The sequence below is a fragment of the Pleurodeles waltl genome, chromosome 8 (assembly GCF_031143425.1).
Source record: "Pleurodeles waltl isolate 20211129_DDA chromosome 8, aPleWal1.hap1.20221129, whole genome shotgun sequence".
NCBI lineage: Eukaryota > Metazoa > Chordata > Amphibia > Caudata > Salamandridae > Pleurodeles > Pleurodeles waltl.
Genome location: NC_090447.1, coordinates 435,413,358 through 435,431,749, shown reverse-complemented (window position 1 = coordinate 435,431,749; position 18,392 = coordinate 435,413,358). Strand labels below are relative to the sequence as shown.

The following is an 18,392-nucleotide window of genomic DNA, read 5'->3' as shown; positions in this document are numbered from 1 at the left end:
ACATGGCCATGTAACATGTCTAAGATCATGGAATTGTCACTCCAATGCCATTCTGGCATTGGAATGACAATTCCATGATCCCCCGGGTCTCTAGCACAGAACCCGGGTACTGCCAAACTGCCTTTTCAGGGTTTGCACTGCAGCTGCTGCTGCTGCCAGCCCCTCAGACAGGTTTCTGCCCCCTTGGGGTCTGGGCAGGCTCAGCCCAGGAAGGCAGAACAAAGGATTTCCTCAGAGAGGGTGGAAATAGGTGTGATGGGCTGGGGAGGAGTAGCCTCCCCCAGCCTCTGGAAATGCTTTGATGGGCACAGATGGTGCCCATCTCTGCATAAGCCAGTCTACACCGGTTTAGGGATCCCCCAGCCCTGCTCTGGCGCGAAACTGGACAAAGGAAAGGGGAGTGACCACTCCCCTGACCTGCACCTCCCAGGGGAGGTGCCCAGAGCTCCTCCAGTGTGTCCCAGACCTCTGCCATCTTGGAAACAGAGGTGTCTGTGGCACACTGGAATGCTCTGAGTGGCCAGTGCCAGCAGGTGACGTCAGAGGCTCCTTCTGATAGGCTCTTACCTCTCTTGGTAGCCAATCCTCCTAACCTGGTAGCCAAACCTCCTTTTCTGGCTATTTAGGGTCTCTGCTTTGGGGAATTCTTCAGATAACGAACGCAAGAGCTCACCAGAGTTCCTCTACATCTCCCTCTTCACCTTCTACCAAAGGATCGACCGCTGACTGCTCAGGACACCTGTAAAACCGCAACAAAGTAGCAAGACGACTACTAGCAACCTTCTATCGCTTCATCCTGCCGGCTTTCTCAACTGTTTCCAGGTGGTGCATGCTCTGGGGATAGCCTGCCTCCTCTCTGCACCAGGAGCTCTGAAGAAATCTCCAGTGGGTCGACGGAATCTTCCCCCTGCAACCGCAGGCACCAAAAGACTGCATCACCGGTCCTCTGGGTCCCCTCTCAGCATGACGAGCGTGGTCCCTGGAACTCAGCAACTCTTTCCAAGTGACTCCCACAGTCCAGCGACTCTTCAGTCCAAGTTTGGTGGAGGTAAGTCCTTGCCTCCCCACGCTAGACTGCATTGCTGGATACCGCGTGATTTGCAGCTGCTCCGGCTCCTGTGCACTCTTCCAGGATTTCCTTCGTGCACAGCCAAGCCTGGGTCCCCAACACTCCTTCCTGCAGTGCACAAACTTCTGAGTTGTCCTCCGGCGTCGTGGGACTCCCTTTTGTGACTTCGGGTGGACTCCGGTTCACTTTCCTTCCAAGTGCCTGTTCAGGTACTTCTGCGGGTGCTGCCTGCTTCTGTGAGGGCTCCCCGACTTGCTGGGCGCCCCCTCTGTCTCCTCCTCCAAGTGGCGACATCCTGGTCCCACCTGGGCCACAGCAGCACCCAAAAACCTCTACTGTGACCCTCGCAGCTAGCAAGGCTTGTTTGCGGTCTTTCTGCATGGGAACACCCCTGCAAGCTTTATCGCGACGTGGGACATCCATCCTCCAAAGGTGAAGTTCCTAGTCCTCTTCTTTCTTGGAGAACTCCAAGCTTCTTCCAACAGGTGGCAGCTTCCTTGCACCCTCAGCTGGCATTTCCTGGGCTCCTGCCCACTCTCGACACTGTCTTGACTATTGGACTTGGTCCCCTTGTCTTACAGGTACTCAGGTCCGGAAATCCACTGTTATTGCATTGCTGGTGTTTGTTCTTCCTGCAGAATCCCCCTATCACGACTTCTGTGCTCTCTGGGGGCAGTAGGTGCACTTTACACCTACCTTTCAGGGTCTTGGGGTGGGCTATGTTTCTAACCCTCACTGTTTTCTTACAGTCCCAGCGACCCTCTACAAGCTCACATAGGTTTGGGGTCCATTCGTGGTTCGCATTCCACTTTTGGAGTATATGGTTTGTGTTGCCCCTATACCTATGCGCTCCTATTGCAATCTACTGTAATTTTACACTGCTTGCATTACTTTTCTTGCTATTACCTGCATAATTTTGGTTTGTGTACATATCTTGTGTATATATCTTATCCTCATACTGAGGGTACTCACTGAGATACTTTTGGCATATTGTCATCAAAATAAAGTACCTTTATTTTTAGTACTTCTGTGTATTGTGTTTTCTTATGATATTGTGCTTGTGACACCAGTGGTATAGTAGGAGCTTTACATGTCTCCTAGTTCAGCCTAAGCTGCTTTGCCATAGCTCCCTTCTATCAGTCTAAGCTGCTAGAAACACCTCTTCTACACTAATAAGGGATAACTGGACCTGGCACAAGGTGTAAGTACCTCTGGTACCCACTACAAGCCAGGCCAGCCTCCTACAGCGGTTTCATTACAGGACCAGCAAAGATCAGACTCAAGTATATGTGGCTCAAACATTTGAGATGATGTCCAGTGGAGAAATGCTTAGTGTAGAAACATGTCCAAACAAGGGATGCGATTAACTTGTTATTAAGTAGGTTAGAAGAAATGCTTGGCCAACTATTGTCAGGAACGGGGGGAAAACATGACTCTTGGATGTGTTGACCATAGTTTCTGAAGTGGTGAAGAACACTACACCAGAGCACAGCACAAGGTTTTATATATTTTCAAAGCTACGTGACCCCCCTCAACTCAGTTGTTGGATAAAGGATGAGAAAGTTTGAAGGTAGCAGCACACCAAGTTTTTAATTTTTTGCTTTAATATTTAAAAGATTATTGAAGTCGTTATCAGACAGTGAGCACTTAACCTGTAAGAGAGCAAATGAAAGAAGGCGGTCACCTCCCATCAAATCAGAAACTACGCTGATTCACATCGCAGCCCAAACCTGCCCTATATTGGCGGAAATCACAGTAGATGTGTTTGAGTTATTCCATTAGGAGAGGGTTGATGCTTTAGATAAACTAGCAGACAAACACTTGTCCATAAGTTTGAGAGCTCAAATCGTGTTGTAAAAGATACAAAAGGAGTGAGGCAATGCCAAGAAGTTCAAGGTTAAAGAAGATAATAGAGAGTATGGAGACATGAGATGGCACTCTATTAAAAGCCATAGGACCACCATGGTAGTTGAGCTATATAGTCAACACACTCCATGGGCTACAAGGCAAGTCACATCCTCCCATTGAAAGCGTAAGACTAAGTTTCTTAAGGCTCATCCTAGGCTTTTTATTAGACCACAAAATAGTGGATGCTCTTTTATCTGAAGTAGAGAAAGAATTAGGAGACAACGAAGCAGGGAGCGTCATGGCCAAGAAGTTCACAAGGTGCGTCATCATCATTTTTAAAGTCTCTTTTCTCCCCCACCAAGATATACATTTAGGTGATCAAGAAGGTAGTTGGCCTTTGATGTTATCTAACATTTTCTCTTCTTTATTGGTTATTGATTCTGCTAGGTCCTTAGAGAACCATATGCCAAGATACATAATCATTTTCTGTTGCCATTGAAGGCTTGGTTGCCCATTACAAGAAGAATGACAGTAAACACTGAGAGGTCTAACTTCTGTCTTGTCTCCTTTCAATGAGTATCCTGAGAATTCTGCAAAAGATTGGATTACAGAGAGAACTTTGGGCATTGTAATGTCAGGGTTTTCAGACAAAATAAGGATATTACCCGCATAGGCAGCTGTTTTAAATGCATGTGAGCCAAAAGTGACACCACTAATATCTGGAGAATCATTAATCGACAACAGCAGAAGATCTAAAGCCAAAAGAAATAGAAGTGGAAATAAAGGACAGTCCTGACAAGTACCTTGATGTAAGGAAAAGGAAGAAGGGAGAGCCCTGTTAATCCTTATCTTGGCTACTGGATCTGTGTATAGGAACATACCCATCAAACAGAACATTGCACCCAGGTTATAGCGATCCAAGGCAGCCCTAAGGAAGGGCGGTATACCTTATCAAAAGCCTTTTTTGCATCCAGGGCTATTGTAATGGTGGCCGGGGAGCTAGCAAGGGCCGCTTTTCCTAACTACATGACAAAAGAGAAAAGTATTATCTTATGCCAGTCTACACTTAACAAACTCGGATTGTGACTGATGGATTATTTTGGGAATCAGGGATTCCAGACGTTTCACAAAAATGTATGCATAAATCTTTAGGAGAGAAATAGGTCTATAATTCTTAGGCTCAAGATGATCTTTATGGATTAGAACTATAGAGGCTTCTGTTGATATACCCGAAACAGTACCAGGCGTGACAAAGTGATGCAGTAGAGACTCCAAAGGGGACAGAACTGTATCAGAAATTGACTTATAGAATTCAATCGGGAAGCTGTCTGGCCCAGGGGCCTTCCCCCCACCAGGAAAAAGTTTAAGTGCTTGTAAGATTTCCACCATTTCTATTGGTTTATTAAGAGGGCTATTCTCGTCATCCGATTAAGGAAGGTCGCACATGCGTCTACCATGGCTCCAATCTTCAGCATGTAAAGAGAGGCATAACACTTTTAAAAATATCCAGTATTTCTGCTGTTTTAGTCTTGGTGACACCTTGAGAGTCTTTAAGGACCGTTATGATTGAATTGTTGTGTCTGAATTTAAGATATGCAGCTAAAGGCTTGCCAGCTTTGTTTAAATGGAAGAGTTTCTTGCTTTTTTTAACTTGTACCTCTAAGAGTGCTCTTGTACTAGTGAGAGTTGTATTCATACTTGAGCCATGTAATATCCACCAATAAATAGAAATCCCTGAAGTACCTATAAAGAGTTGTTTTGTCCTTAATGAACTTATCGAGAGAGGCCAAAGAAGCCTAATGTCTTTATTACTTTTGGCCATCTGACTAATACAGGACCCCCTGACAGCACATTTCAGAGTATCCCATAGAATTACTGCAGAAGAAACCGATCCAGAGATTTCCTTCAAAAATTAGGAGATGTCCTTATCCAACCATAGTCTGTCTTCTTCAGATTCTAGGAGTTCTTTGTTCATTCTCCACATGCCCTGTTCTCTGAGGGCACGGAGGGTGGGGGGAGGGGGGCGTAAAGGATACAGTGATAGCAGCTTGATCAGATACCAGGATGGTTTCTATTGAGAAATCCAGACTATCTTGAGCTAGACTAGTACTAAGCAGAATGTAATCAATCCTGGAGAAGGGATTATGTGGAGAAGAAAAACATATAAAATAACTACATGTGGGGTTCTGTAAGCACCAGATGTACATTAAGTTATGTGTTGTGCATACATTGATCATTGCCTTATGAGCCCTTGGAGGCCTATAATGAAAAGCTGAATGTCTATCAAGAATATGTCCATGGGAAGATTGAAGGCACCCCCTACAACAATTTTCATTGAGTGAGATAAATCTTGAGTGACTGAGATAAAGTGTTAAGTTTAGAGTTGTTATTATTCCAAAACTGGGGATATCATTGTTAGGAGCATAGATATTAACAGCATAGAGCTTGCCGTCACCATGTAAAAGTCTGGCTCTAGCCCACCTGTCTTCGTTGTCCTGTTCCACCGAGATAATCGAAAGACCGGACCATTTTGTGATGACTGTAATAACGCAATTTTTTTAACTAGCCTGGGAACAAGCCAAATCAGAGATCAGGGCAGAATGTAGGGAAAGGCCAGGCCATGTTTGTGACCAATTTTGGTTTCTTGTAGAAAAATTATGTCTCCTTTGAGATCAGTGCAGTAATCCAGTATGTTTTTATGTTTTAGTAGGTGGTTTAAGCCTTTTTCTTTGAGAGAAACAATCTTCGGGTACACATTCTAGAGGGCAATAACAGGTCCAAGTATTAGCTGGGTCATTCTTGCCCACAGCAAAGGGCCATATAAAGAAAGCATCTAGAGTTGAAAAGAAAAACCCCATAGCGCAAAGGGGAAAGCAAACAAGTGAAGAGAAAAAGAGTAAATAAACAACAGGAACATAAAAGGAAACACAAACAAGATGGCGCCGCCTGTCTCCAGAGCATTGAGATACAATCCTTGATAACTGTTGCACCCTGGGCCCCCAGTTCAGTTCAGCACCGTCAACAGACCCTTTTCAGCTCGCCCGCTGATCAGCGCATTCCAAACGGCAGCATCGCCGGTGTTAGTGGCTCCGGTGTGGTGGTGGCTCCACAGAGCTCACTGGAGAGCTGCCATCCAGTGCGGTGCTCAAACCATGCCCCCCTCAAAGCACCCCATCCACAAAGATGTAATTTTTAAAGCAGAAGGACTTATCCCCAACCCAGAGTCACTGACGCCAGCAATTCATCTAAAAAACTCTTCCGGGCCTCTAAAAAAATACAATCACAGCTTTCATTAGCATAACATGAGTGCCACAACCTCAAGACTTTTGTGACAATCTAATATTCATCTTCAGTGATGAAATATCAACTCTCAGGCCCATGCTGTCATGCCTCAACAGACCCACCAGACATTTTTAATTCTATTACCAAAGAAACCACCAACACGACCAGCAAAAAGAGAGTCAATGCTGAACCACACTATCCTTGCAACTCAAAAACATTTCTGCAGTTACAGCAATAATCATTAGGTCTTTTAACACCTCTCTGATATCTTGGATTGTCATCCAAAATGTCAAACATGCCATCATAACCCATATCTTCTTAATTAAAAAAAACATTGACCAACCTTTCCTGTTTAACTTCAGGCTGATCTCTGGCCTACTGGTCATAATTCTCGAATCCGTGTTCACTTCAAAATTCTCTAGCTACATGGAATCTAATAATATTTTTGTAACTTTCAGTCAGGCTTTAGAACAAGGGACGTGCCAAAACCATATTATTGAACATTTGGGAAGCATGGCTCTCTGCGAGAAACCAGGGTCACAATTATGAATTCATCCTCTTTGATGTGTTTGCTGTATTTGACAGTGAACCATGAAATTCTTCTATCTCGTCTGGCATTCACCAAATGGAACTGCTCTCTAGTGGTTTAAAATATTCATTTCATAATGCACCCAACTGTTAAAACCTGGACCTTTACTCTTGAGTATTTGAAACGTAACTTGAGTGCATTAAGGTTCTTCTCTTTTGCTAGCTATTGTCTATTGCCTTTATGGCACCTATTACTTTGGTCCTTATCAGCAACAATATTATCTATAACATGGATGTTGCAAATATTCAGGTCAATATCAGGATGCCATCATGAAATTCCACTCCATTGTGCAACAATAGATGGCTCAATTAACTCAGCCTAAAAACAGAGATACAACGGACTCTGCTCCTTGGCTATGGAGATATTGAGACGTTTTCCTTGGTGCAGACCTTCACTTTCGGCCATCCCCCAAAACTATCACATCTCAGAAATGTTGGGCTTTGCTCTAATTTAGATCTATGAGTCAATGTGTTTTCCAACCCCTTCTGCAAATTTAAGAATTAATTATGCTTATCCTTGCTGGGGTTCTTTCATACTGTGATTACGGCAATGAAATGGACAAGGGACTCCCTGAAAAGATGACAAGTGGATTTTAAAGGTGCTTTGTTTTTTGTCACAGTAGATTTGCCGACATCATACCAACCCTGACCTCCCTACATTGACAAAAAGCCAACCAACACGTATAAGTAAAAATGCTCTTCCACTAAGTACAGAATAACTCTTTGAGATATTTAGACAATACCTCCTGACCAGGCACCTATTATGGGCGTCCCAACACATTCTCTCTCTGCTGCATCCAAGATAAAAGAGGCTGAGGTAAAGCTTCTTCACTTTTAAGGCTTCTTCCTTTTCCTGTTTTGTTTTGAGATGGAGTTCAGAAAATTATGGAAAGACCTGAAAACCCATGCCTTCTAGCGCTGGCTAGCTTTAGGTCTGTCAGGCTTTAAAGATTTTGCTCAGTGTTTTAACTATCTGATGTTTCTTTCCTACCACCTGCCCCTAAAGCCCTATGAAAAGCCATCTAGTAACTAAGAGTTAATACAAATAATAAATATTAGAAATCAATAGTTCAGAATGAGTGTTATAGTTTATACACTAGTAATCTGTTACTCAAGTATTAAATAACCAAGGGCCAGATGTAGCAAAGGGTTTTACCCATTCTATGTCTATGGGAAAATGTGTTCGTACATATGGCCCTAAGTGTTGTATCCCAGAAGAGAAATCCAGATGCAGTCAAGTGAAAACATACGTTCAATTTAAGAGATAGTGAGTCACTGATATGCTGCCACCATCGTCTCTCTTCCAGTTCTTACCACCTCATGCTGACATCTATTGTCCAAACCCCACATTCTGTCCATGTTACATCAAGCATGTGACAGCAGGTCAGGAAAGTATTAAATTATAACATTACCTCTTTTTCATCCACCTAAACTAATGCTAGTACATGACTAAGGGTGTAGCATGATACTAATCCAACCATATAAAAGGAAAGACAGAATTAAGTATCAATAAAAAAATAAAAGCATGTTAAAACACTAGAGCACTTATTACGACCCTGGCAGTCTTAAGGCCACCTGGGTCGCGGTGGCAGTTGGACCGCCGCCAATGCAGCAGTCCGGCTATCATGACTGCGGCGGTAGTGCCGCGGTCTGACCGCCAGGGCAGTGCTGCAAGCAGCGCTTCCCTGGGGATTACGACTCCCTTCTTCTCCGCCAGCGGTTTCATGGCGGTAGCAGCGCCAGGAAACGGCTGGTGGAGATGTGGTGCAGGGGGGCCCTTGCATTTGGCATGGGCAGTGCAGGGCCCCCCCAGAAAGCCCTGTCGCAAAGTTGAACTTTGCAAAGCGTGCTGGTGCATCTTATGCAGTACAGCATTGCCGAGCCGGCGACAATGCTGTAGGCCGTTTCCCGCTGATGCAGCGGGAAACTCGTAATGGGGCCAGCGGGGAGGCAGCCGCACTGGTGGCAGCCTACCCATCAGGACTTCGGTGGACGGGCTTTTCCGTCTGCCAGAGTCGTAATCGGGCCCTCTATCATTAAAGGTATAGAAAAATAACATTAACAAATACATTCAAAGCCATCGAAAGAAACCACAAAAAAAATTAATGACAAACTTTTAATTTAACAGAAGGATACATGACCTTGTGCTTTTACGGAACACACACTAATCCTGGCATTCAGCAACACCCCTTGTTCAACCGAGCTCTGAAACATCTCCCTGATTCACCTTAACTACTCTCTCTGCATTCCCCCAATGTCGTCTATTTATTCTGACAGAATTTCCACACACTTTGTTAGTCATAACAGGATCTCCCTGTTTACATTCACCTTTTTCTGAATTACACGACTTCTTAATGCATATCACATGCCCAACTTGAAATGAAACATCTTGTGAGCCTTTGTAAACATGAGCAATTGCTTTAGTTCTCTTATGAGAATAATTTACATTAGCTGTCACAATCTCATCCAACTCCCTAACAGGCTCTTCCCCACTCACCCAGTTTAGCATCTAGGATGGACATACCTTTGATCGTGCCTTTATTCTTCGCAACAGCTCAGAAGGGCACAATTTGGCAAGGAGGTGTAGAGCGGTACGATAAAACCAGAGCATGGAGCGTAGAACACCCACAATCTCACATTTATTCACAATGCATTCTCCAAGAACTCTCTTCATGCGTTCAAAATTGCCCATTTTCGTGGGAGTGGAACAGGAATGTATTAAAAGATAACACCATGCTTTTAAAATCCAAGTAGATACTGAATGATTTTAGTGGTGCCAATCGTAAAAAACATACAACCCTTTTCTATATGCGCCTGCATTTAAAGAAAAAAACGGTTGCCAACCTGTCATGTTTTCATAGGCAGTGCACTGGAAACCGCAAATATTCGTTACAATTGTAAACGACATATACTCACACAAATATATACAGTTTGTATTTTTTTCTTTCAGAAACGAAGTACTGGTAAAGCCAGTGGTTTTTAGGTTTTGTATAGTGCATTCAGAGAGGCACATCATAGAGACAAATCTACACATAATGTACACAGTTTAACAGTAACTAAGACTGCAGGCGATAAAAATGTTGGAGAACTTTAATTGTAAATAAACATGACAGAATACCACATATTTAATTGTTTTAAATGATTTAAACCACAACACACACGTTAGAGATATTCCTATTTTGTAAGCAAAAAAATAATTATAAATAAACATACACTTGCCTTTCAAAGCGCTCAGTTCCTAGTTGCCTTTTGACCATGTCTAGCTCAGCCTCTTGTTGAGTAAGTTTGTTTTTCAGCTGCATCGTTTCCCGACTTTGACTTAATCTAATCGAGGCAATAACAAAAAAAACATTCAAAGGGCTTTCTGAAAAGGGTAGACAAAAGAAAACAGTATCTGCATAAATCTGTAAACGTATTAGGGTTGAATTCAGATGAAGGGGCTGGTAGGAGTAACTATTTCCGTATGGGACATTTCACTCACTCAGAATTTATTGTTGAGATTAAATATTTTATAACCCAACGAGATGGAAAAAGTAGATATTTGTAAATGAACAAAGGATGTTGTTATGTCATCTGGGTGGCCCACAACTGCAAAAATCATTACCAACAAAGGTCTAAAGCAATACTGCATACTGGTTCCAATATTATTCAACCTCTATGTGGCAGATTTAAAGGAACATCTTGAATAGTAGAAGCATTTCCACCGAGGATGGCCGGCCTTAGAGTCCAGTCCCTCCAGTATGCAGATGACACAATACTTTTTGATCAGACACAATAGGCCAGAAAGTTGTCGAGAGCAACATGGCGATCGTGTAACAGCGAGGCTCGCAAGCCCCGCCCACCAGGAACCTGAGAGCACAGTCGCCGCCACGCTCGCGGCCGAGCTGCATCGATCGCGGAAACGAGGGGGTAGGAGCCCTCGGTAGCCGCCACCTTGCCAGCGAGGATCGTGCAGAGGGGAAACCAAGGCAGCGGCGGTAGAATGAAAGACACGCCGAGCGCTGCGTGAATCAGAGAGCCGCTTTGGAGCCCCCGATCGCGCGCCGTATTTCCACGACGTTTGGGGCTGTGATGGCCTCTTAGGCTTGAGGTTGTGCTGGGAAAGGAAATAAAAGGAGAGATGCAGCGAGGGCAGTGAGCTTTAGAGGCACGGTACCTGCTCACACCCAGATGAGAAGAGGGTGTGAGGAGACTGGGACATTGACTCTGAATTGACCATCGGAGTATTATGCAGCAACCAGGCATTAGGAGGTTGACAATGAAAGTTTACTGACGGTATGTACTGCAAGCAACTCGCTCTTTTTCCAAAGCACAAGGTGGACAGAGAACATAAAAAATATATTCAATACTGGTATAGATTATAATGCTATAATTGAAAATCCAAGCAGTTTGATACAGCTTATTTTCTTTAAAGGGGAGGGAGGAAAAAAAAAGGAAAAAAAAAAAGGGGGCGGTCAAGATACTCAGCAATTGAACTAAGAGACATTATTACGCAATAGATGAACCTGTTAGCAGTTGCTACTATATGGGCCCTAGCACCTGTGGGAGTAGAGAGTGAGCTACTAGACTGCTGCTGAAAAAAAAAGGGGCGATTGGCAACATTTTAAAAATATAAAAAGAGAAACGAATGACTTTAGGCCCTAATGCTGTTGGATACACAAGTTGATTTATCTAGGTACCTATATACTCCCCTACGGCCTGTAAGGAGTGTGATCAAACGGGCAATATCCGATGTGTTAGCGGCAGTAGCTGGAATAGTGGGATTTATGAAAGTGTTACCCTATGTTCTGAAAACAAGTATGCCACCCAAAACTACTCGGAATCCTGGAGACAAGATCGAAGGAGTTAAAGCGACACGTGTTGGAAGAGATAAAGGAGATCTAGTAGGCGCAAACAAACGCCTTACGTCAATAATAGGCAAATCAGCTGGGAAAAATATGCCTGGTTCGGGGAAAGATGCCAAGATGAGCGATAGCGCTACCCCCGCTGGAAGTCAAGGGGAAAAGCAAAAGTCAATCTACTATTATGACCTTTCTACCAGTAGCAAGAAGATGTGTATCGAAAATAATGAACCCATTATTGAAGCCACACAAGGCAGCGAGGACTCGTTAGGGATCGAAGACAGTAATAGGGTAACAAGAGAGAAGGAGCTCAGCCCCCCCGCTGGGAACAAGCAGCCTCAAGCACAACCTCAAGCACAGCAACCAGAGCATCAATTTAGGGAAGGAACCGCGAGTCCAACAGGATCCGCATTAGATAGTGAGGACCTGCACAAGATATCAGGAAAACCTAAAGGGTGGAATAAAGCAACTGGAAAAGACCCCAAATTCATGGACTGGGGTAAAGATAGTAGTGATAAATTTTACTCTCTGACAGAAAGAATCTGATCTTAGCAGCGGCGATCAGAGCTTCGGTGAGTCTGACAGCAGTGAGACCTCTGAGGCTGGAAATAAATCATCAAGCAATGAACCTACAGTGCGGCAGCTGCGTCGACAGCGGAAATCAGTAAAATCACGGCCCGGTTCTCAGGAGGATTTTGAAAACTCAACGTCTACGGGTGGTAGGACTTTAAAGTGGGATTATTCTGGTATCGGACTAACAGATACTCCTACCACAAATATTCAGGGGTCGGTCAATAACAATATGGAAGCACGCACAGGAGGTCCTGCAAGTAATTTGTGTGTGACGGGCACCGAGGCTGGGATGCTGCAGTCAATATATAGCTCAATTAAAGAGCTTCAAACAGAGACCAGGATTGAAAGCCGGCGCGCAAGAGTCGTTACAAAGCGACTGCAGGGAACGGTTTGCAAGGTTGCAAAGTCATGCACAGAAATTGAAGCTAAGTTATGCTCGATGGAAGAAAGGATAGGGGCAGTCGAGGAGGATGTCGATGCCCTTAAGGAACAGAGCGCTACAAGAGATGACCAAATGACAGATGTAATGTGGAAACTGGAAGAATTTGAGAATCGACAGAGAAGAAATAATCTACGATTTCTGGGTATACCTGAAGGGCTGGAAGGAAGCAATATACGGACTTACATGGTCAAGCTCCTGCGCGGGGCTTTCCCGGAACTGGGGAATTGGGATTGGGAGAACGAACTTCAGCCGGTCCACAGGTTTCCGGTAACCCGGCGGGAGGGGGGCCAATGTGCAGAGTCTAAATACCCTAGAGCTATTTTAGTCTACTTCGGAAATTATTTACTACGACAGGAGATATTTGATAAAGCTCGCCCTAACGCCCCACGCAGTGTGGATGGGGTCACCTTCTTTACTCGGCCCGATTTCTGTCACATCACCATTGAGCGGAGATGGCGGCTCCGACAGCTTATTAAACCATTTTCAGACAAAGGAGGGGAGGCCTACCTGTTGGCCCCTGCTCGACTTAAAACAGTAATGAATGGGAAAGTGAAAGTATTCACTTCAGAAATCAAAGCAAAAGAATACCTGATCGGGGTTAAGCAGTAGAGTGCAGAGACATGTAGAAGGCAAGGGAGTTCAGGGGATGGGTGGGCCCACACTTGCACGACACCAACATTCAGGCCATCGGCGGTCTGATTGCTCAACAGGATGAGGGGCCAGTCCCAGGGAGGAGGGAAGGGTGGGAGGGAGCTGGAGGGGATTGGTCTGGGGCGGAGGAAGGGGATGGGGGAAGGGAAGGGGGGTAGGAGAGGGATTGGGGAGAAGGGTAGGATATGGGGAAGGTGATAGAAAGGTGGGGGAAACAAAATGGAAAGGAAAGGATTAAGGGAAGTAAGAGAAACAGAAAAATAGGAATAGGGGAGCAAAATGAGAAGAGAATTCAAGAGATCGCGCAGTTAGATAGGAAAATGGGGGGGGAGAAAGAGAAAAGAAAATAATTAGAAGAAGAATAGAAAATGACTTGACTTCGAATTGCCTCAATTAATATATGTGGATTAAATGACCCTCGTAAAAGAAGGAGAGTTGTTGAAGAGTTAAAAACTTTTAAGGCAGATATCTACTGCCTACAAGAGACACATGTGGAGTGTAAAAACTTTGGAATTCTTGGGACGCTCGGTATGAGAGTGATAGCTTGGTCAGAACCAGAGGTCAGAACTAAAAGGGTGGCAATATTAGATCGGACCAATAAATTAAAATTCATTAGACAGAAGGCGGACAGGGGCGGGAGATGGGTGATTGCAGAATGCAGCTATGGGAATGGTAGCTTTACATTATGTTCTGTATATGGGGTAGTCACGGATGACCCAGTAGTATTGGACACCCTCGCCATTGAGTTAACGGGGTGGACCCCTCCCTATATTCTATGTGGTGATTTCAATTTTAATGGCTCTTGGGAGGGACTGCAGGATATATTAGCATCCACAACCAAGAAGTACCAGGGGCGTAAACCGGGGGTATATAAGGCAATGGTCGGCATCCAGAAAGAATTAGGATTGGTGGATGCTTGGGTGAAATTATGTAATCCTTACCCTGAATATACTTATTACTCGGCCCCCCACGTGAAGTTAGCACGACTCGATTATTTTTTTATATCTCCTGAATTATTAAAGAATGGAAGGATGGAATTGTATCCGCGGGTTATATCAGATCATAACCCCTCAGTATTCGATTTGGAATTGGATGGGCTTGAGCAGAAAGTTAGGAGGTGGACATTTGAAAGAGTGCTCCTTAAGGACCCGGAATATTGTGAGTATATGAGAAAGTGGATAGTTGAATTCTTGGGGTTTAACCAGGGATCAGCTCCAGCAGAGATAGTTTGGGATACCCTAAAAGCAGGAATTCGAGGGGAAACGTTGAGTTTCAGTCTTAAAAGGCAGAAAAACTCCCAAAGCAGAATAAAAGATTTACATATGAAGCTGAGGGCAGCAGAAAGACAACTGATTATAGCTATAGAAACAGGGGTGGATATAAATAGGGCTCAGGAGGAAGTCGCTATAGCTAAAGCAGCAATTAACGAGGGTATTGCACAAAGAATAGCGGAGAAATACCTGGTGCAGTGCTCACAAGGGTATGAGTATGGAGAAAAATCCGGACGCCTGCTAGCAATAAGGGCAAGTCAGAAAACAGCATCTGGGGTCATTAGAGAGATTAGAAATTGGCAAGGACTTATAGTGTCAGATGTGGATGGAATCAGGAAGGTGTTTCACAGATATTATACGGAACTATATAATGATACATCCGTATTCCCGGATAAAGAAATGCTGGAATTCTAATACTCCAATAAGGTTGATAGGCTTTCTGAGGGGGGTCGTCTATATATGGGAGATCAGATAGACACCCTGGAAATAGACAAGGTATTGAGTGAACTCGCTACCGGGAATGCCGCAGGACTTGATTCGATCCCCTTAGAGTTTTATAAAACTTTTAAAGTACTGCTGCTCCCGGTGATGTGAGAGCTATTCATTCAGGTTCAGAATGGAGGGGAAACCCCACCATCATGGGATATGGCCAACATAGTGATGTTCCTGAAGAAAGGGAAAGCCCCACAAAATCCGGCTTCATATCGGCCGATCACATTAATCAACAGTGATGTTAAAAAATACTCAAAAATATTGGCCGCTAGATTATCTTTGGTGATTAAGAAGTTAGTAACTCCTAGGCAACATGGGTTTGTCCCGGGTAGGGATACCACCAATCATATTCGAAGAGTTGTTGCGCTCTTCGATGCTACGGAAGTGGCAGAGGAACCTATGGCAGTTGCATTATTAGATGCAGAGAAGGCGTTTGACCGGGTGAACTGGAATTACCTGTGGTATGTAATGGAGTATTATGGACTGGGGAAGAAATTCATTAAAGCAGTAAGGGCTTTATATAGGTCACCGGCAGTGAGAATACAATTAATGGGAGGACAATCCGAGTGTATCCAGGTCAGGAGAAGTACTAGGCAGGGATGCCCATGTTCTCCGCTCCTGTTTGCTTTATATATAGATCCCCTGCTTAGACAGTTGGAAGAGAATAGCAGGATTCCACCGATACGTAGGCAGGGATGGGATACAAAAGTCCTAGCATATGTGGATGACATAGCTATACTAACTCCCTCCCCTGATTCGGCGTTGAGAGAGGTTGAAGAGGTGACGAGGAAATTTGGAAGATTGTCTGGATATCTGTTAAATAGAGCTAAAACGCAGCTACTGACTAATCAATATACGAGTACCCAGGATATTCGGAGGGTGGATCACGCAGTGTATCTGGGTATAAATATTACATCAAAAGTAGTAGAGATTATTAATCTGAATTTGGATCCCATACTCGCGAAAGCCAGAAAAGATATGTGCAGATGGAATAATCTACATATGACTATAATGGGGAGGTGCAATATGGTGAAAATGATCTTCCTCCCTAAACTGTTGTATTTGTTTCGTGCTGTACCATTGAGCTTTACAAATCTTAGATTTAAGGAAATAGATAGAGTGATTATGAGATTTATCTGGGCATACAGCAAGTGTAGAAGAGCAAGTAAATTTATGTCTCTACCGCAAGAAAGGGGGGGGGGGGTGGTCCTTACCGGATATAAAATTATACCAAATGGCAGCAGCTTTTCAGTATATGCGCCCATTATGGGGTTCTAAGAAAGTAGGGACCGCGGTAGAGGACTGCCCTAATATTTACGAATTGCAGGTAGGAACAGCAACCAACGGGTGTTTGGTAACATTTCATGAACCTGGATATTATAAGAAAACTCGATATAAGGTACTAGAGGCGGCCTATAAATGTTGGCGATTGTGGCAAAAAAAGAAAGGACTCGGCAGATATAACTATTATACCATAATTGAGAATAATCCATTGCTCCCCAAAATATTTAAGGATAGCTATATGGCAAACTGGGTCTCCCTAGGCATAGAGAGGTTAGGGAACCTTTTCGACAATTTTGGGGTTAAGGCGTTTGGGGATCTACAGGAGCAGTATGGCTTAGAGCGAAGGGACTTTTTCAAATATCTACTGATACGAGACTTCCTGGCAAGAAAAACAGGTGGTGTGTAGGGATTTGGAAGTAATCAACTGCTTAATGATATCTTGGCTAACCCCAACATAGCAATCAGGTAGATTTATCCATTATTGTTGGCAGAACAGCCTGACGACTTAGAGAAGTATAGTGAGAGGTGTAGAGAAAAGCTAGCTGATGGGAGCAATAACCTTATAAGGTCATTAGAATTGGGACATACTATCTTACTCTCCTCTTCGCTGCAAGCACAGCATTATAAGACCATGTTCGACTTGTATCATACACCAGCTCATCTCGCCAAATGGGGGAGCTTATCAGGAATTAATTGCCCGAGATGTGGGATGTATGGAACAGACATTGTACATATGATGGCTACATGTGGGGAACTAACGGCTTTGAGAGATGGTATTCAATCTGTCCTGAAAGGTGTCTTGGTATATGATTTGGTTCTTACCCCCGAAACCATGGTCTTAGGGGTCGCCGGAGAAGTAGGGGGATCTCATAGAGCATTTATCTTTGTGGCCATGGCAGTGTATCGAATATGTATATCTTCTGCATGGTTGAACGTACGACCTCCGTCTCGGCAGCAATGGCTGGGTAGATTGCTGTCTGTATATCATTTGGAGATAGCACTGTACGAACGCAAGGGGAGACGTGCTAGGAATAAAGGGAAGGCAATATGGGGGCCATTTCAGGACTGGACCCTGGCTCATTAATGATTAATGTTCAACTAAACCCAGACTCTCCCGCCCCCCACCTAGTCATCTGGAAGTCTCCCCCCTTTTAGATAAGTTGGGATGTATAGTTTCTCGTTTATTTAGGTTGTTTTTTTTTTTTTGAATTCCTATATTTGGTGCAAAATGATGTATGAGTACAGTTGCTTTATGATTCCTTTCCAATAAAAATAAATTTATAAAAAAATAAAAAAAAGACACGATAGGCCTACAGAAATGCTTCAGCGCACTTGCCATCTATTACAAAGTCAACAATTTGAAGATTAACGTAACAAAAACGAAGGTCATGATCAACACACAGAGTGCAATGCTATTGAAATTGTGGCCACCTACAAGTACTTGGGGATATGGTTAAGCCCAGCAGGTGGCAGCAAATTCTCTGACATAGGCATTTCATAAATTACAGAAATTACTGGTGAATCAATAAGTAATTTTAGAGCGTGCTACTCACTCACAGGGTCTCAAGGGGCTGTGGGTTATGTCCTCAGGTTTCAGTCGTAGAGCCAGGTCTTGAGGTCATTCCTGAATTGAGATAACGGTGGCGACTGTCTGAGGTGGAGAGGTAAGGTGTTCCAACATTTTGCCGCAAGGTAGGTGAACGATTTTCCTCCAGCAGAGGACTTCTTTATGCAGCGTACGGTGGTGAGCGACTGCTGGGAGGAGCGAAGAGGTCTGGCAGGGGAGTACCAGGTGATGCAGTGGTTGAGGTAGCTGGGTCCAAGGTTGTGGAGGGCCCTGTAGGCATGTACGAGGAGTTTGAAATTGATCCTCTTCTCGACAGGGAGCCAGTGGAGTTCTCTCAGGGGTCCTGTGATGTGTTCTCAGCGGGGGATGTTCAGGATGAGTCTGGCGGGAGTGTTCTGGATTTCTTGTAGCTTGCTCAGGTCCTTCTTGGTGGTTCTGCATTGAGGGAATTGCCATAGTCAAGTCTGCTTGTGATCAGGGCATG

At 44.2% G+C, this 18,392-nt stretch overlaps 1 protein-coding gene and 1 long non-coding RNA gene across 4 annotated transcripts in view; one reads left to right on the top strand and one right to left on the bottom strand.

Moving 5' to 3' along the window:
* The window catches only part of TSGA10 (testis specific 10), a 360,446-nt gene that overhangs the window by 23,249 nt on the left and 318,805 nt on the right, over positions 1–18,392 (bottom strand). For 2 of the 3 annotated variants that reach the window (XM_069204318.1, XM_069204316.1), the window contains exon 18: positions 10,001–10,111. In XM_069204318.1, coding sequence (XP_069060419.1) covers positions 10,001–10,111 — 111 coding nt within the window. The remainder of the gene's footprint in view (positions 1–10,000; positions 10,112–18,392) is intronic. The other variant, XM_069204317.1, reaches the window with a different exon arrangement.
* The window catches only part of LOC138250014 (uncharacterized), a 115,181-nt gene continuing 107,296 nt past the window's right edge, over positions 10,508–18,392 (top strand). Inside the window, exon 1 of the long non-coding RNA XR_011194881.1 lies at positions 10,508–11,062. This is a non-coding gene — a long non-coding RNA (uncharacterized lncRNA). The remainder of the gene's footprint in view (positions 11,063–18,392) is intronic.